The sequence below is a fragment of the Hyperolius riggenbachi genome, chromosome 2 (genome assembly GCF_040937935.1).
Source record: "Hyperolius riggenbachi isolate aHypRig1 chromosome 2, aHypRig1.pri, whole genome shotgun sequence".
NCBI classification, from domain to species: Eukaryota; Metazoa; Chordata; class Amphibia; order Anura; family Hyperoliidae; genus Hyperolius; species Hyperolius riggenbachi.
Genome location: NC_090647.1, coordinates 270,650,157 through 270,667,038, shown reverse-complemented (window position 1 = coordinate 270,667,038; position 16,882 = coordinate 270,650,157). Strand labels below are relative to the sequence as shown.

The window sequence follows — 16,882 nt, the reverse complement described above, 5'->3', positions numbered from 1 at the left end:
TTTAAGGCATTTGGATTCTAGACTACTCCGCACGGTTTAGGGCCCCTAAAATGCCAGGGCAGTATAGGAACCCCACAAGTGACCCCATTTTAGAAAGAAGACACCCCAAGGTATTCCGTTAGGGGTATGGTGAGTTCATAGAAGATTTTATTTTTTGTCACAAGTTAGTGAAAAATGACACTTTGTGAAAAAAAACTATAAAAATCCAATTTCCGCTAACTTTTGACAAAAAATTAAATCTTCTATGAACTCATCATACACCTAACAGAATACCTTGGGGTGTCATCTTTCTAGAATGGGGTCATTTGTGGGGTTCCAATACTGCCCTGGCATTTTAGGGGCCCTAAACCGTGAGGAGTAGTCTTGAACCCAAATGTCTCAAAATGACCTGTGAAATCCTAAAGGTACTCATTGGACTTTGGGCCCCTTAGCACAGTTAGGCTGCAAAAAAGTGTCACACATGTGGTATCGCTGTACTCAGAAGTAGTAGTATAATGTGTTTTGTGGTGTATTTTTACATATAACCATGCTGGGTGGGAGAAATATCTCTGTAAATGACATTTTTTATTTTTTTTTTTTACACACAATTGTCCATTTACAGAGAGATTTCTCCCACCCAGCATGGGTATGTGTAAAAATACACCACAAAACACATTATACTACTTCTCCTGAGTATGGCGATCCTACATGTGTGACACTTTTTTGCAGCCTAGGTGCGCTAAGGGGCCCAACGTCCTATTCACAGGTCATTTTGAGGCATTTGTTTTCTAGACTACTCCCCACGGTTTAGGGCCCCTAAAATGCCAGGGCAGTATAGGAACCCCACAAGTGACCCCATTTTAGAAAGAAGACACCCCAAGGTATTCCGTTAGGGGTATGGTGAGTTCATAGAAGATTTTATTTTTTGTCACAAGTTAGTGAAAAATGACACTTTGTGAAAAAAATAAAAATCCAATTTCCGCTAACTTTTGACAAAAAATAAAATCTTCTATGAACTCATCATACACCTAACAGAATACCTTGGGGTGTCATCTTTCTAGAATGGGGTCATTTGTGGGGTTCCAATACTGCCCTGGCATTTTATGGGCCCAAAACTGTGAGTAGTCTGGAAACCAAATTTCTCAAAATGACTGTTCAGGGGTATAAGCATCTGCAAATTTTGATGACAGGTGGTCTATGAGGGGGCAAATTTTGTGGAAACGGTCATAAGCAGGGTGGCCTCTTAGATGACAGGATGTATTGGGCCTGATCTGATGGATAGGAGTGCTAGGGGGGTGACAGGAGGTGATTGATGGGTGTCTCAGGGGGCGGTTAGAGGGGAAAATAGATGCAATCAATGCACTGGGGAGGTGATCGGAAGGGGGTCTGAGGGGGATCTGAGGGTTTGGCCGAGTGATCAGGAGCCCACACGGGGCAAATTAGGGCCTGATCTGATGGGTAGGTGTGCTAGGGGGTGACAGGAGGTGATTTATGGGTGTCTCAAGGTGTGATTAGAGGGGGGAAAAAGATGCAAGCAATGCACTAGCGAGGTGATCAGGGCTGGGGTCTGAGGGCGTTCTGAGGTGTGGGCGGGTGATTGGGTGCCCGCAAGGGGCAGATTAGGGTCTAATCTGATGGGTAACAGTGACAGGTGGTGATAGGGGGTGATTGATGGGTAATTAGTGGGTGTTTAGAGGAGAGAAGAGATGTAAACACTGCACTTGGGAGGTGATCTGATGTCGGATCTGCGGGCGATCTATTGGTGTGGGTGGGTGATCAGATTGCCCGCAAGGGGCAGGTTAGGGGCTGATTGATGGGTGGCAGTGACAGGGGGTGATTGATGGGTGGCAATGACAGGGGGTGATTGACAGGTGATCAGTGGGTTATTACAGGGAATAACAGATGTAAATATTGCACTGGCGAATTGATAAGGCGGGGGTCTGAGGGCAATCTGAGCGTGTGGGCGGGTGATTGGGTGCCCGCAAGGGTCTAATCTGATGGGTAACAGTGACAGGTGGTGATAGGGGGTGATTGATGGGTGATTGATGGGTAATTAGTGGGTGTTTAGAGGAGAGAATAGATGTAAACAATGGATTTGGGAGGTGATCTGATGTCGGATCTGCGGGCGATCTATTGGTGTGGGTGGGTGATCAGATTGCCCGCAAGGGGCAGGTTAGGGGCTGATTGATGGGTGGCAGTGACAGGGGGTGATTGACGGGTGATTGACAGGTGATCAGGGGGGATAGATGCATACAGTACACAGGGGGGGGGGGGGGTCTGGGGAGAATCTGAGGGGTGGGGGGGGGGGGTGATCAGGAGGGAGCAGGGGGCAGTTTAGGGACTAAAAAAAAAAAAAAATAGCGTTGACAGATAGTGACAGGGAGTGATTGATGGGTGATTAGGGGGGTGATTGTGTGCAAACGGTGGTCTGGGAGGTGGGCAGGGGGGGGGTCTGAGGGGTACTGTGGGCGATCAGGGGGCAGGGGGGGGCAGATCAGTGTGTTTGGGTGCAGACTAGGGTGGCTGCAGCCTGCCCTGGTGGTCCCTCGGACACTGGGACCACCAGGGCAGGAGGCAGCCTGTATAATACACTTTGTAAACATTACAAAGCGTATTATACGCTTCCTATCCGGCGATCGTCGGGTTAACAACCCGCCGGCGCTTCCGATTGGCCGGCGGGTTGACGTCGCGGGTGGGCGGAGCCTATTGCCGGCGGATGCGCGCGCATCCCAGCGCGCGATCCCCGGCCAGAGAGTGCCCCAGGACCTGACGCCAATCTGCGTTACATGGTCCTGGGGCTGCCACTTTGCCGCCGCCAATATGAAGTAGGCGGTCGGCAAGTGGTTAAAGGACAACTAAGTGTCAGCACCACATAAATAGTGTCATAAATGCATGACAGCCAGGACCATGAGGTGCTTTAACAAAGTAGGAGAGACATCTGTACTATAAATGTGATGCTGACCCTTTGTAGAATTTGCTGGACTGTGACCCCCTTAGTACCAGGGTGCAGGTCTAGGCACACACTGTTCATTACTGGGATGCATTAGGTGCTCCTTTACCTACATTTCAACAACCATAAACTGGATTAATTTGCATTCACATCTAATGCACATTTATGCACGTTCAGCCACCAGGCTGATGGCCACAAGTAAATGCAACCGCATGGCATCGTTTGGCAATTGGCATAATTGCATAATGAGAACACTGCACTAAATATAAAAGTCTAATCCTTTATCTGGGAGTTGCAGGGGTTCAACAAGTCATGGACAGCAATTTTATCCTGAACAAAATGAAACCTCTACCACCTTGTTTTTTAAGTTGTATATGGGTTTAAAGTGCATCCGAGATAAAAACTTTTACACATTGCATAGACTGGTTCCTTTCATATAGTTTATAGGGCATTCCTCAAACCAAATACTTTGTTTTAATACTCCAATTCCCTATAAACTAAACAAGCCTCGCCCACAGCTCCTTTTGTGCCTTGGCACTCTTAGAGCCATGTAGCAAGGGCTTATGTGAGCTCAGTCTTGGCAGGAGGAGGAAGTCACTAGCCAGAGATTTCAGAGGCAGAGGGGAGGAGGGAGGAGGGGGAGTGAATTTATCACAGGCTGACCTGAGGGTTGGAGATGCTATCAGCTTGCCTGTGTAATGAGACAAGCAAAACATGTCTGCCCTCTTTGTATCACAGGAAGAAATTAACTGTTGAAGCGGTTATCTAAATTTTAGATAAGATATATAGACAAGCTACTTGTTAGTTAGTTTTTCATCTCGGATCCGCTTTAATGAAGACAAATACCACCTTGGTCTTGTAAATGTCGTTCCCAATCATCTGGACAGGACAGAATGTAAGCATATTATCAATAAGAAGACAGAAAACCACAACATATATGACTGTTTTTCCCCCTTCTTTGTTCAGCCATTGTTCGGGAAAATATCTTAAATCTTTCCTAGGCATACCATTTTCTGTGACACCCCTACATAGCTCAGTAAACGTCACAGCAAATTTGCAAATTTCTACTTGAATCTGGATATCTTACCAGCTTTACTGCAATGAATACATAAAATAATGAGATAACAGTCAAAAAGGTGGCCATACACTATACAATGTTTTAATAGGTTAGATTCGGTATAAACATTAAATATATGGAAACTCTTTAAAACATAAGGACATATCAATGTTAATGGTGCAAGTGATAGGACAGGTAAATGGACAATAAAGACAAGAAGATAAATAGTTTTCCTGATCTAACAAACAGCTGCAAGTGTATGGCCAGCCTTACAGGGCACACTATGGCAATTTAATAATGTACTCACTGGATTAGCAATAATGCAGATCATGGCTTCTGGGCAGTGTTTTGCGCAGGCTTCAGTCAGTGTGGCAACAATAGATGCATTTGTATTAAACAGATCATCACGGGTCATTCCTTGTATCAATGTGGGTAAAAAGAATAAAAAGGTATTAGGCCACCAATCCAATGAAACAACACAAACATAAATGCAGACAAAATATGGATTATACTTTTCAGATAAGGTAACTATTAGAAATTACAATACAAAAACAGCACAGAACATACCAGGTTTTCTTGGAACACCAGCAGGGATAACTACAACCTGAGCTCCTCTCAAGGCTTCTGGTAGCTGCTCGGGGCCGATCCATCCTGTGGAAAGTGAAAAACGATTTAGTAGCAAGTGACGGTGTCTAGATAATATAATAACTGAAACCGGCAACAGGGCAGGGCTGCAGGTGGCAGCAGCAGCACTTTATCAAATTCAAGGATAAACCAGTCCACAGCTTGTCAGTTTTTACTACAAAAAACAACAACTTAGTGACGGAGACAGGATGCATACACTAGTATTTTACATTTTGCAATTTGTAAGGATAGTGGTCCTTTAACTGTAGGGAACGACTATTGCTCCAAAAGGAAATTAGATGGATCAAATTATTAGACTGTCTCCGAGAGGCCTGAATGAACAGGTGAACTTCAAATGCTTTTTATGATTTTTTTTTCCCTGCAGGAAATGATCTGTGCGGTCGTACTTCATGAAATTGACAAGTAACTGTATGTAAAATACATCATATTTATGGTAACAATTGAATTGACATGCTGCGAGCGCAGCTTTTCATCAGATTATCCAGGGTAGACCCTGAAGGGTAGTGTCCTGTGCAAGAGACTGTTCTGTTTGACTTTTTTTTATTATTTTTCATGCAGTACTTTTCTCATATAGCAGTGTTCTCCCCAGGATCAATTAAGTGGGCGCGCCGCCCGGGTGAATTAAGGCCCCGCCCGGCTGCTATTTTGCATATTACAAAAGCCAGCGCTGTTCTCTGCACTCAGCGCTGACTCCTCTGTAGCAGATTGCCCAGCAAGCACAGCTCCTCTACGTACGAGATCTCGCGCTTTCTGGCGGGCTCGTACACTCCTTGCCTCAGCATGGCAATAGGCGGGACCATGCTGCTGACTGCATAGTGCTCCTCCTCCAGGAACAAGCAGTCTCTGCCTGCACGATCGTGAAGGGATGCTGGAGCCTGTGACTAAAGCAGAGCTGGGCAAACTACAGCCCATCTGGCTTTGTAATCCGGGTATTTAGTGACTCCTTTCCCCCTCACGGCTGTGTCACTTGTCTCTCTCCCTCCCCACCGTACAATTGTTGTACATTTACGTGCAGTACTAACTTTCCTATCTCTGAATTACACCACTTGAAGAGGGGAGTGCAGGTAATCACTCACTTCCTCCCCGGGTGTCAGACGCACGGAGCAGATCTCCACTAGCTGCAGAGAGCGGGATGTCCTGGCTGCCCAGAGAACAGAGCACACAGACAGCAGCGCTGAAGGGGAAAAAAAGCAGTCTGATCTGATAGGTACAGGCAAAAAAAAGCTGTGACCTTAGGTCAGCTTGCACACATAAAGCTCTGTCCTGAAGTGTATTCCCACCCCCTCTTTTTTAACCCTTAGGATACACTAATCTCTGGAATCTCAAGGGGCCAGCATGTCCTTTCAGACCATGCTGAGCTTTGCATTTTCTAAAAAAAAAAAAAAAAACAGTTCATACCTATGTGTGAATTTGCAGCTTCTCAGTTAAATCTGTAGGACATGCTGAGCCTTGTGGTTCCACAACAATGGGGTCCACAAATGAAAACCTTACCAAGCAGATGATTGGTAGAGGAACCAACCCCAAAAACATTGACGGAACAATAGTGGTTGATCGGAACCATTAATAATGCCCAATACGTATAACAATATGATGTCTGTTTCACCTGCACTGTGAACCGGATTTGTGTACTGCAAATCAAGCCTATTTTTGTTCAGTTTTTTTCAAACGCAAACAAAAAGCACTGTAATAGCACATTAAAAACAACCAAACAGCCGGTTTTCCTGGTTTTGACTTGGCAGGTTCACTTTAAGACAGATGGTGCATATCTAATGCTGTGTACACACTATGAGATTTTCTGGCTGATTTACTGTCAGATCCATTATTTCCAACATGATCAATCTGCTTTCTGATCGATTTTCGAGCATTTTCCGATCGATTTCCTATTGAAGTGAACGGAAATCGATCAGAAAATGCTCGGCATTTGATCAGAAAGCAGATCGGACATGTTGGAAATAATCGTTCTGACAGTAAATCGGGCAGAAAATCTCACCTAGCATCTCTGTACCTAGCATTAAAGCAAGAGTCATATGGAGGCTCAGTGTTTTCCCCAGGCCTCTATCCGGCTAATTTTGGTAAGCACCCGGCTGATATCGGCTCGTTTCCTCCTCCTATGCTGTCAGCAGAGCTTACACGGCCCTGCATTCGCCCTGTTGCGCCCCACCCGGCTACTTTTTCATGCCACCCGGCTGGAAAAAATTTCTGGGGAGAACACTGTATAGCATTAATCCCATATGTATTGTGACTGTTTAGAACCTGTGAAGCAACAGGGAATTATTGAATGTTAATAGTATATACTTGAAACTAGTATATTCACGTGGTGAGTCTGACCCACCCTTAAGAGGAGGGGTCAGCAGTATAAATTGTAGGTGGAGGTGGTAGCCAGTTACACCTGATGAAGGGCGGAGCCCGAAACATGTAGTGTGTATCGACATGCAATAAACTGAACGCAAGTTCCAGCCTGTGGAGTGCCTCCTATTATATTCAAGTATCACTGTGTGGAGCAGGGGTGGAGTACCTGCTTGGAGGAGTAGCACCGGCACCAGCTCTCCTGGTCCAGGATTGAGCCATTGAGCCAAGTTCAATCAAGCATACTACTGGTCCTTTAACTGTATTTTGGACAATTCTAAACCATTTTTGCTTTTCTCCAAATACTTTTCTGTGTATGCAAAGCGCCATTACAAATTAAAAGAATACTGAGGTGACATGAGATAGCCGTGTAGGTACTGTGCCAAGCAGCACACAAAACTATGCTTTTTCTTCTGCTTGAAATAATTATGCTTGAAATACACGGCTCGATTCTGATGGCTCGATAGATAATTTCCGACATGTCTGATCACCGTTCAATCGTTTTGCAGCTCTATTCACCATTGAAGTGAAAAAAAAAAAAAAGGAAAAAAAAAAAGAGGCAATTACTTGTTACTCATTTATAGTGCATAAATGCTTTAATCTTTTAGAGTTGTATACTTGGTTCTAGTTCCCTTGTATACCAATAGTAAACTCAGGATTCCCCAACCAGTTTTATTATTAAACCCATTAAATGCAGGTTTATGCCCATCAAGGAAGCACACTGAGATATCTGAATTCTCAAATCTCCCCCTCCTCCCTCTAAATTAAGTCGTAGGCAGATTGCTTTGCCCCTGCAACTATTAATTCTCAACCCCCTCTACAATCACATCACAATTATGGGAATGACAGACTGGTCACCTCTTTCCTCTCTAACCAGCATTAGTGTGCCCTCTTCTCCGTCATTCTCAATACAGACCAATTACCATATTAACCACTTAAGGACCACAGTCTTTTCGCCCCTTAAGGACCAGAGCCTTTTTCTCCATTCAGACCACTGCAGCTTTCATGGTTTATTGCTCAGTCATACAACCTACTATCTAAATGAATTTACCTCCTTTGCTTGTCACTAATACAGCTTTCACTTGGTGCTATTTGATTGCTGCTGCGAGTTTGTGTTTTTATTATATTCATCAAAAAAAAGACATGAATTTTGTCAAAAAAAGGAGTGTTTTTTACTTTGTGCTGATATTTTTCAAATAAAGTAACATTTCTTTATACATTTTTGTCCAAATTTATTGTGCTACATGTCTGATAAAAACAAAAAAAAAAACCAAAAACATTCAGTGTATATTTATTGGATTGGGTAAAAGTTATAGCGTTTACAAACTATGGTGCCAAAAGTGAATTTTCCCATTTTTTCTCTGACTTTTCTGAGCACCTGTCATGTTTCATGAGGTGCTAAAATTCCAGGATAGTACAAATACCCCCCAAATGACCCCATTTTGGAAAGAAGACATCCCAAAGTATTCAGTGAGAGGCATGGTGAGTTCATTGAAGATTTTATTTTTTGTCACAAGTTAGCGGAAAATGACACTTTGTGACAGGAAAAAAAAAAAAAAAGTTTCCATTTCTTCTAACTTGCGACAAAAAAAAAATGAAATCTGCCACGGACTCACTATGCTCCTCTCTGAATACCTTGAATTGTCTACTTTTCAAAATGGGGTCATTTGTGGGGTGTTTTTACTGTCCTGGCATTTTGGGGGTGCCCAATTGTAAGCACCCCTGTAAAGCCTAAAGGTGCTCATTGGATTTTGAACCCCTTAGCGCAGTTGGGCTGCAAAAAAGTGCCACACGTGGTATTACCGTACTCAGGAGAAGTAGGATAATGCGTTTTGGGGTGTATTTTTACACATACCCATGTTGGGTGGGAGAAATAGCTCTGTAAATGACAACTTTTTTTTTTATTTATTTTTTTACACACACAATTGTCCATTTACAGAGATATTTCTCCCACTCAGCATGGATATGTGTAAAGATACACCGCAAAACACATTATACTACTTCTCCTGAGTACGGCGATACCACGTGTGTGGCACTTTTTTGCACCCTAACTGTGCTAAGGTGCCTAAAGTCCAATGAGTACCTTTAGGATTTCGCACGTCATTGAGAGATTTGGTTTCAAGACTACTCCTCACCGTTTAGGGCCCCTAAAATGCCAGTGTGGTATAGGAACCCCACAAATGACCCCATTTTAGAAAGACACCCCAAGGTACTCCGTTAGGAGTATGGTGAGTTCATAGAAGATATTATATGTCATAAGTTAGCGGAAATTGATTTTGTGTGTTTTTTTCACAAAGTGTCATTTTCTGCTAACTTGTGACAAAAAATAAAATCTTCTATGAACTCACCATACTCCTAACGGAGTACCTTGGGGTGTCTTCTTTCTAAAATGGGGTCATTTGTGGGGTTCCTATACTGCTCTGGCATTTTAGGGGCCCTAAACCGTGAGGAGGTGTCTTGAAACCAAATGTCTCAAAATGACGCGTGAAATCCTAAAAAGGTACTTATTGGACTTGAGCCCCTTAGCGCACTGGGGGGGGGGGGGGGGGGGGGGGGGGGAGTGCCACACGTGGTACCGCCGTACTCAGGAGAAGTAGTATAAATGTGTTTTGGGGTGTATTTTTACATATACCCATGCTGGGTGGGAGAAATATCTCTGTAAATGACAATTATTTTTTTTTGATTTTTTTTTTTTTTTTTTTTTTTACACACACTTACACACACACACACACACACACACACACACACACACACACACACACACACACGTATGTGTGTGTGTGTACGGGTATGTGTAAAAAATACACCCCAAAACACATTATACTACTTCTCCTGAGTATGGTGATACCACGTGTGACACTTATTTGCAGCCTAGGTGCGCTAAGGGGCCTAACGTCCTATTCACAGGTCATTTTGAGGCATTTGGTTTCTAGACTACTCCTCACGGTTTAGGGCCCCTAAAATGCCAGGGCAGTATAGGAACCCCATTTTAGGAAGAAGACACACCAAGGTACTCCGTTAGGTGTATGGTGAGCTCAGATTTTATTTTTTTTGTCACAAGTTAGCAGAAATTGACACTTTGTGAACAAAATAAAAAATAAAAATCAATTTTCGCTAACTTGTGACAAAAAATAAAATCTATGAACTAGTTATACACCTAACGGAATACTTTGGTGTGTCTTCTCTCTAAAATGGGGTCACTTGTGGGGTTCCTATACTGCCTTGGCATTTTAGGGGCCCAAAACCGTGAGTAGTTTGGAAACCAAATGCCTCAAAATGACTGTTCAGGGGTACAAGCATCTACAAGAGGATCTTCCAACCCTAGTCCACGCCTTCATCACATCACGTCTGGACTACTGCAATGCCCTTCATGTTGGCCTCCCCAAAAAGGACCTGCGTCGCCTGCAATTAGTGCAGAATTCTGCTGCCAGATTGCTAACAAACCAGCCTCGCCACTGTCATATTACACCGATCCTTCGCTCACTGCACTGGCTACCAGTAGAATGGAGAATACTCTTCAAGATTGGACTGCTGACATTCAAATCCGTGCACAGTCTAGGCCCTGGATACATGAAGGACTTGCTGAAGCTGCACCACACCTCTCACAACCTCAGATCAGCAAGTTCTGTAAACTTGGTCACTCCCAGAGTGCACCTCAAAAAATCTGGAGATAGAGCCTTCTGCCATGCTGCCCCTACTCTCTGGAACTCCCTACCACACCCAGTAAAGACAGCACCATCCCTGGAGCTATTCAAATCCAGACTGAAAAGCCACCTGTTTAGCCTGGCATTTCCAGATTTATAAAAATGTCTTCCTCTGTACCACGGTGGTCTGAGCCATGCTTATGCGCTTTGAGTCCCACGGGAGAAAAGCGCTTTACAAATGTTATGATTTGTTGTTGTACAAATTTTGATGACAGGTGGTCTATGAGGGGGCGAATTTTGTGGAACCGGTTATAAGTAGGGTGGCCTCTTAGATGACAGGTTGTATTGGGCCTGATCTGATGGATAGGAGTGCTGGGGGGGGGGATGACAGGAGGTGATTAATGGGGGTCTGAGGGTTTAGCCGAGTGATCAGGAGCCCACACGGGGCAAGTTAGGGCCTGATCTGATAGGTAGGTGTGCTAGGCGGTGACAGGTGGTGATTGATGGGCGTCTCAAGGTGTGATTAGAGGGGGGAATAGATGCAAGCAATGCACTGGTGAGGTGATCAGGGCTGGGGTCTGAGGGCGTTCTGAGGGTGTGGGCGGGTGATTGGGTGCCCTAGGGGCAGGGGTCTGATCTGATTGGTAGCAGTGACGGGGTGATTGATGGGTGAATGACAGGTGATTACAGGGGAGGATACATGTATACAGTACACAGGGGGGGGGGGGTCTTGGGAGGATCTGAGAGTGTGGGGGGGGGGGTGATCAGGAGCCCCCAGGGGGCAGTTTAGGGACTAACTTAAAAAAAAAAAAACAGCGCTGACAGATAGTGACAGGGAGTGATTGATGGGTGATAGGGGGGTGATTGGGTGCAAACAGGGGTCTGAGGGGTGGGCAAGGGGGGGGGGTCTGAGGGGTGCTGTGGGCGATCAGAAGTAAGGGGGGGGGGGGAGATCAGTGAGCTTGGGTGCAGACTAGGGTGGCTGCAGCCTGCCCTAGTGGTACCTCGATCACTGGGACCACCAGGGCAGGAGGCAGCCTGTATAATACGATTTGTATACATTACAAAGCATATTATATGCTTGCTGTGCGGCGATCTGGGAGCTACTAACCCGCCGGCGCTTCAGAACGGCCGGCGGGTTACAGCGCAAGGGGGCGGAGCCTGTCGCCAGCGGCTGATCGTGTCACGAATGACGCAATCGCCGCATAACCACGCCCGCCGCCGCTAATGGGCGTATTGCGGTCGTTTGGGCCCAGCCCTTGCCGCCGATCGGCTGTGGGCAGTCGGCAAGTGGTTAAACTGGTTGGGAATAATCCTCAAATTACTCAAGGCTCATTTTTTTTTCGATTCTCCTCGCCTTGCATTTTGATTGTTTTTCTCAAACTATATCTACTCCCACAAGCTTTTTCAATGCATTGTTGTACTGTTTTAAAACCTAATTAAAATACTGTACATAAAAAAAGAAAGAAAAACGAGCGGCAGATAAGAGAATCGAGCTGCCAAAACGATCGGGCACAGAATCGAGCACCAGAATCGACCCGTGTATTCCCAGCATAAGGTATACAAGTGACAGTTTCTGCTGGGACCTGATCAGACTAGCCTAAAGGAGTCGTCAAACAACTCCTGCTACCCATAGTACTACTTACCTGGGGCTTTCTCCAGTCCCTGGCAGCCGCTATGTCCCACGCCGCAGCTCCGCTGGCCCCTGTTACCTGACGCCAGTTTCCACTGCACAGTGCTAGCCGACATATTAAAAGCCAAGTAACTCTGCATGACACCCCAGCAAAAAGAATCATAAAAAAATAAAATTTGATAAAAATGAGAGGTTGAGCTAAAATAATTTTTCTGATGAGATATTGGAACCTATCAATAAACACACAATTTATCTTTCGTTAAAGGAAACCTGAGACAAATTGATGCAAAACATTTATACTTCCCTTGTGCTCCCACAAGCCCCCTTCAGGCAGTGGGCTGCCTCGCAGTCTCTCCGGGCCGCTCTAGTTGTCCAAGTACTTCGGGTCAGTTGCAATCCATTGTTCATTGTCGTGCTCTCATAGCCAGGAGCGTTCTGCACCAGTGCAGTACTACTGCACAGGTGCAGAATGCTCAGGGCCATGCATGCACGACAAAGTGCAACTGATCAAGTACTAGGATGGCTAGCGGACGACCAGGGAGCCCCAGAGAGACAGCAAGGGAGCCCACAGCCTGAAGAAAGCCCCATGTAAGTATTAATGTTTTGCACTCATTTATCTCCGGTACATTTTAAGAAGCTGGATGTGGCAAAAAAAAAAAAAAAAAACACACAAGATAAAGGTGACAGCCCCCACATTCCTCTCACTTAAGGTTCCTTCATTACACAGAACAGAAAAGATTTCAAAAGTTAGAAGAAGTTCTAATTTCAAGTACTTGTGGCTGTACGCCACCATTTAGCTAAATTACAAAAGCCTTCACTCAGTTAAAGAGCAACGGTCATGTAAATCTTAAAAAAAACCAAAAAAAAACAAAACACACATACAAATAAGAAGTACATATCTCCCAGTGTAAAATGAGCCATAAATTACTTTGCTCCTATGTTGCTGTCACTTACAGTAAGTAGTAGAAATTGCCATTACTGACAGATTTTGGACTAGCTCATCTTCACATAGGGGGGTTCTCAGGGTTTTCTTTATTTTTAAAAGCACTTAGTGAATGGCAGTTGCTCCGTCCAACTGGCAAAATAGTGTGCAGCGAGCAGGGAGTCTGGCCAGCATCTCTGTATAAATCTTTTTCAGGGAATGTCTTTGCAAAGAATAAAGGCTATGCTGAGAATTCCCAATGGAGAGATGAACTAGCCCAAAACCTGTCGGTAATGTCAGATTTCTACTACCTTCTGTGACAAACCTAGGAGAAAAAAAAAGAGAACCTACCTCTCTCACTTGCTGGGCGTATCAATCTAGTTAAGATGAAACTGCTTCCCAAGTATTTATATATTTTCAGGAACTGTCCGATATGGGTCCATAAACGTTTATACAATTAAATTATATACTAGTAAGCTTTGTATGGTATAATAAAACACAGAGACTTAATATTAAAACACTGCAAAGACCATGGACAGAAGGTGGGCTAGCCTTTCCACATTTATTGAAATATTCCCTAGCAAGTCAACTGGTCACAGCCTATTGGTGGCTGAGACAGGGTAATTCTAATGCTGCTATGGTGTTAGAAGTGGCACATCTTAGCTCGTTTGAGGCACTATCCCAGTTATTGTACAGAGGAGGTAAAGCCCCGTATCCATTAACTATCTCAATGAAGGTTGTCATTATGACCCGGGAAACCGTGCAAAACTGGAATTCCCCTGCCCAAAACAAACTATCAGCACATACCACTCTCTGAAACAACCCAATACTTAACGAATTTTACACTATACCAGACCCAATTATATGGATCTCTAAGGGTATCACGAACATTACCCATATAGTTCAAGCAGGTTCCCTGGTTACTTTTGATTACCTTAAAGAAAATCTCCCGTTACCCAACCATTATTTCTTTAGATACCTTCAATTACGACATGCATTCAATACGCAATTTGGGAAGGATCCGGCCAGAATAATATCCTCTGAAATATTCTGAATAAAGATGACTTGGTCAAAGCTCTCTTTGCTATATACCAAGATATCATCCTGGTCACGGAACCACACGGAACAGTTTTTAAAAATAAGTGGCTTGATCTCCTTCCAGAACTAGACGATGAGGATTGGTAGAATATGTGGATTAAGCCATTTGTGCATCTTATTTCAACGCGTGATAAATCCAATTTAAGATTATGCACAAAGCCTATTTCACACCAGTTAGGTTGGCCAAGATGGATCCCTCTAAAACTAATTTGTGCTGGGGATGCAATAATCCCCCCCCCCCCGGCAAATTTCGATCATATTTTTTAGCACTGCCCTAACTGCTCCCAATGTGGCAGCTAGTTTGTGACTTAATCACTACAATAACCAAAATTAAGATCTCTCCACATCCTACCTGGTGTGTACTTGGTCTCAAAGAGGGATTGGCCAGGACCAGACATCAAACAGCCCTGATAGGCATACTCCCATTTTACTATCGGAAAGCTATTGTTCTGCAATGGAAAAATACTGAACTACCTGGTTTACAATATTGGAAAAAACTAGTCAATAGTTCAGTTCACTTGTATAAGGCTCCTTACATAGCTAGAGGGTGTAGTGCAACATTTGAAAAGATTTGGAATGATTGGGTCAAATCTAAAAGAAACCACTTAATATACTATATATCCCACTAGTGCTGTCTATTTCCTATAGGAGATGTATAAAATTGTATACCTAAAAATTCTGTTCTTTCATAGTTACTGAATGTATAACAGATTTGGAAACCTAATATACCTGTTGCATTTCACTATGTTATCCCACTATGTATACTTGCTTTGATCTGCATGGGGGGGCAGGATTGTTGTATCCAGTGTGTACGAACTTCTGTCTCACACCTGTGTGTGATTGAGAGAAATGTGGTGTTTCGTATGTTTTGTTGCTTTTTCTCTTTTTTTGAAAATTGTTAAAAAAAAAAAAAAAAATAGGAGAAAAGTCATTTATGGCTCATTTTACTCTGGGAGAAATGTACTTCTTATTTATGTGTTTTAAGTGTTAAGATTTTCGTGACAGTTCCTCTTTAAGATCCTGGCAAGGCCTACAAACATTTCCTCCCAGCAAACAAACCTGAACCGATTCTGAACACAGGCTCTTCTCCCAGCAAACCATAACCGATTCTGGACCACAGGCTCTGGTCCCTTCAAAAGGAACCCGGGGAGCGAGGGATGTGGACGCTCCCTACGCTGGACGCATCATTGCTTCCTGTTGTGCCTCACTGATGGTATTGGATTACGTTTGGTTGGTTCAGATTTTCCATTGTTATTTTTACCTTTTTGCTTTTTTTTTTTCTTTGGGAGGATATTTATATATTTTTTTTGTCTGTTTAAAGTGTACCAGAGCTGACTTAAACTAAAAGTTTCATACATATCTGGGGCATCCTCCAGCCCCATTCGCATGGATTGCTCCCATGCTGCCGTCCTCCTGGTACTGAAGCAATCTCCCTCTTCGGTACAAGAGAAGTGCACCCTCTACGTATCACTCCAGTGGCTACTGGAGAGATATGTAAATAGTGCACTTCACTTGCATCAGACTGGCCGCGACTGGAGGAAGTTACGGAACCCGGTACCGAAGAGGGAGAAGACTGAGGATGGTGACGTGGGAGCGATCCGTACAGATGGGGCTGGAGGAACCCCCAGGTATGTATATGTATAAAAAATTAATAAATAAATAAAAAAAAAACACACTTTACACAATCTTTGGTTTCCTTTAAAGAGGAACTTCAGCCTAAACAAACATACTGTCATTAGGTTACATTAGTTATGTTAATTAAAATAGATAGGTAATATAATCTCTTACCCACCCTGTTTTAAAAGAACAGGCAAATGTTTGATTTTATGAGGGCATCCATCTTTTTGGTTGAAAGGAGGCGACAGGGAGCATGAGACAGTTCCAACTGTCCTGTGTGCTGATCACCCCTCCCAGTTGCTAGGCAACGTGATCATAAATCCCATCATGCTTTGCACAGCATCAGGTGGAAAAAGCCCAGGCAGTTTTCTTTGATTGGTGGAGCTTAGCTAAAAATGAGGCTTTGGTAAGAAAAACAAAGCTCGGATGCTGTAAAACTGTTAAACCCCAAGCCTTTTCAGTTCTGCTGAGTAGAATTTTAGTCCGGAGGTTCACTTTAAGGAAAGATTAATATCTTTTTAATACCAAGGCCTGATGAAGGGCTATGACCCAAAATGAACTAGTGTAGTTTCCTAGAAAAGTATTGGCTCATCTACTCTGAGTTAATTCTTTGATTGACCTCAAAGATTTCACTAAATATGTTCTTTATACTATTATTGCAATTTTCATGATTTACTGATCGACTGAATTGTTTTAACCTTTTCAAAGAGTAACGATTTTAGTATTTTGTGCAAATAAAGATTTGAGGATTTACTATATTGCAAGAAACTGTTGTGGCATGTTGAGATATAGAATACCATTGCTAAATAACCAAAAAGGGATATGGAGGCTGCCAGATTTATTTTCTTGTAAACAATGCCAGTTGCCTGGCAGCCCTGTTGATCTTCTGGCATAAGTAGTGTCTAAGCCAAAACCCTGAAACAAGCATATGCCCAATCCAGTAAAACCCAAGTCAGCTAAGTCAGCGTACCTATCTGCTGCATGCTTGTTC

The 16,882-nt window shown here is 43.7% G+C and overlaps 1 protein-coding gene across 1 annotated transcript in view; it reads right to left on the bottom strand.

Moving 5' to 3' along the window:
- Positions 1 to 16,882, bottom strand: part of MDH2 (malate dehydrogenase 2) — a 51,638-nt gene that overhangs the window by 12,755 nt on the left and 22,001 nt on the right. The window contains exons 3-4 of the mRNA XM_068268667.1: positions 4,554 to 4,637; positions 4,294 to 4,403 (exon numbers count right to left, since the gene is read on the bottom strand). Of these exons, the coding sequence (XP_068124768.1) occupies positions 4,294 to 4,403; positions 4,554 to 4,637 (194 nt within the window). The remainder of the gene's footprint in view (positions 1 to 4,293; positions 4,404 to 4,553; positions 4,638 to 16,882) is intronic.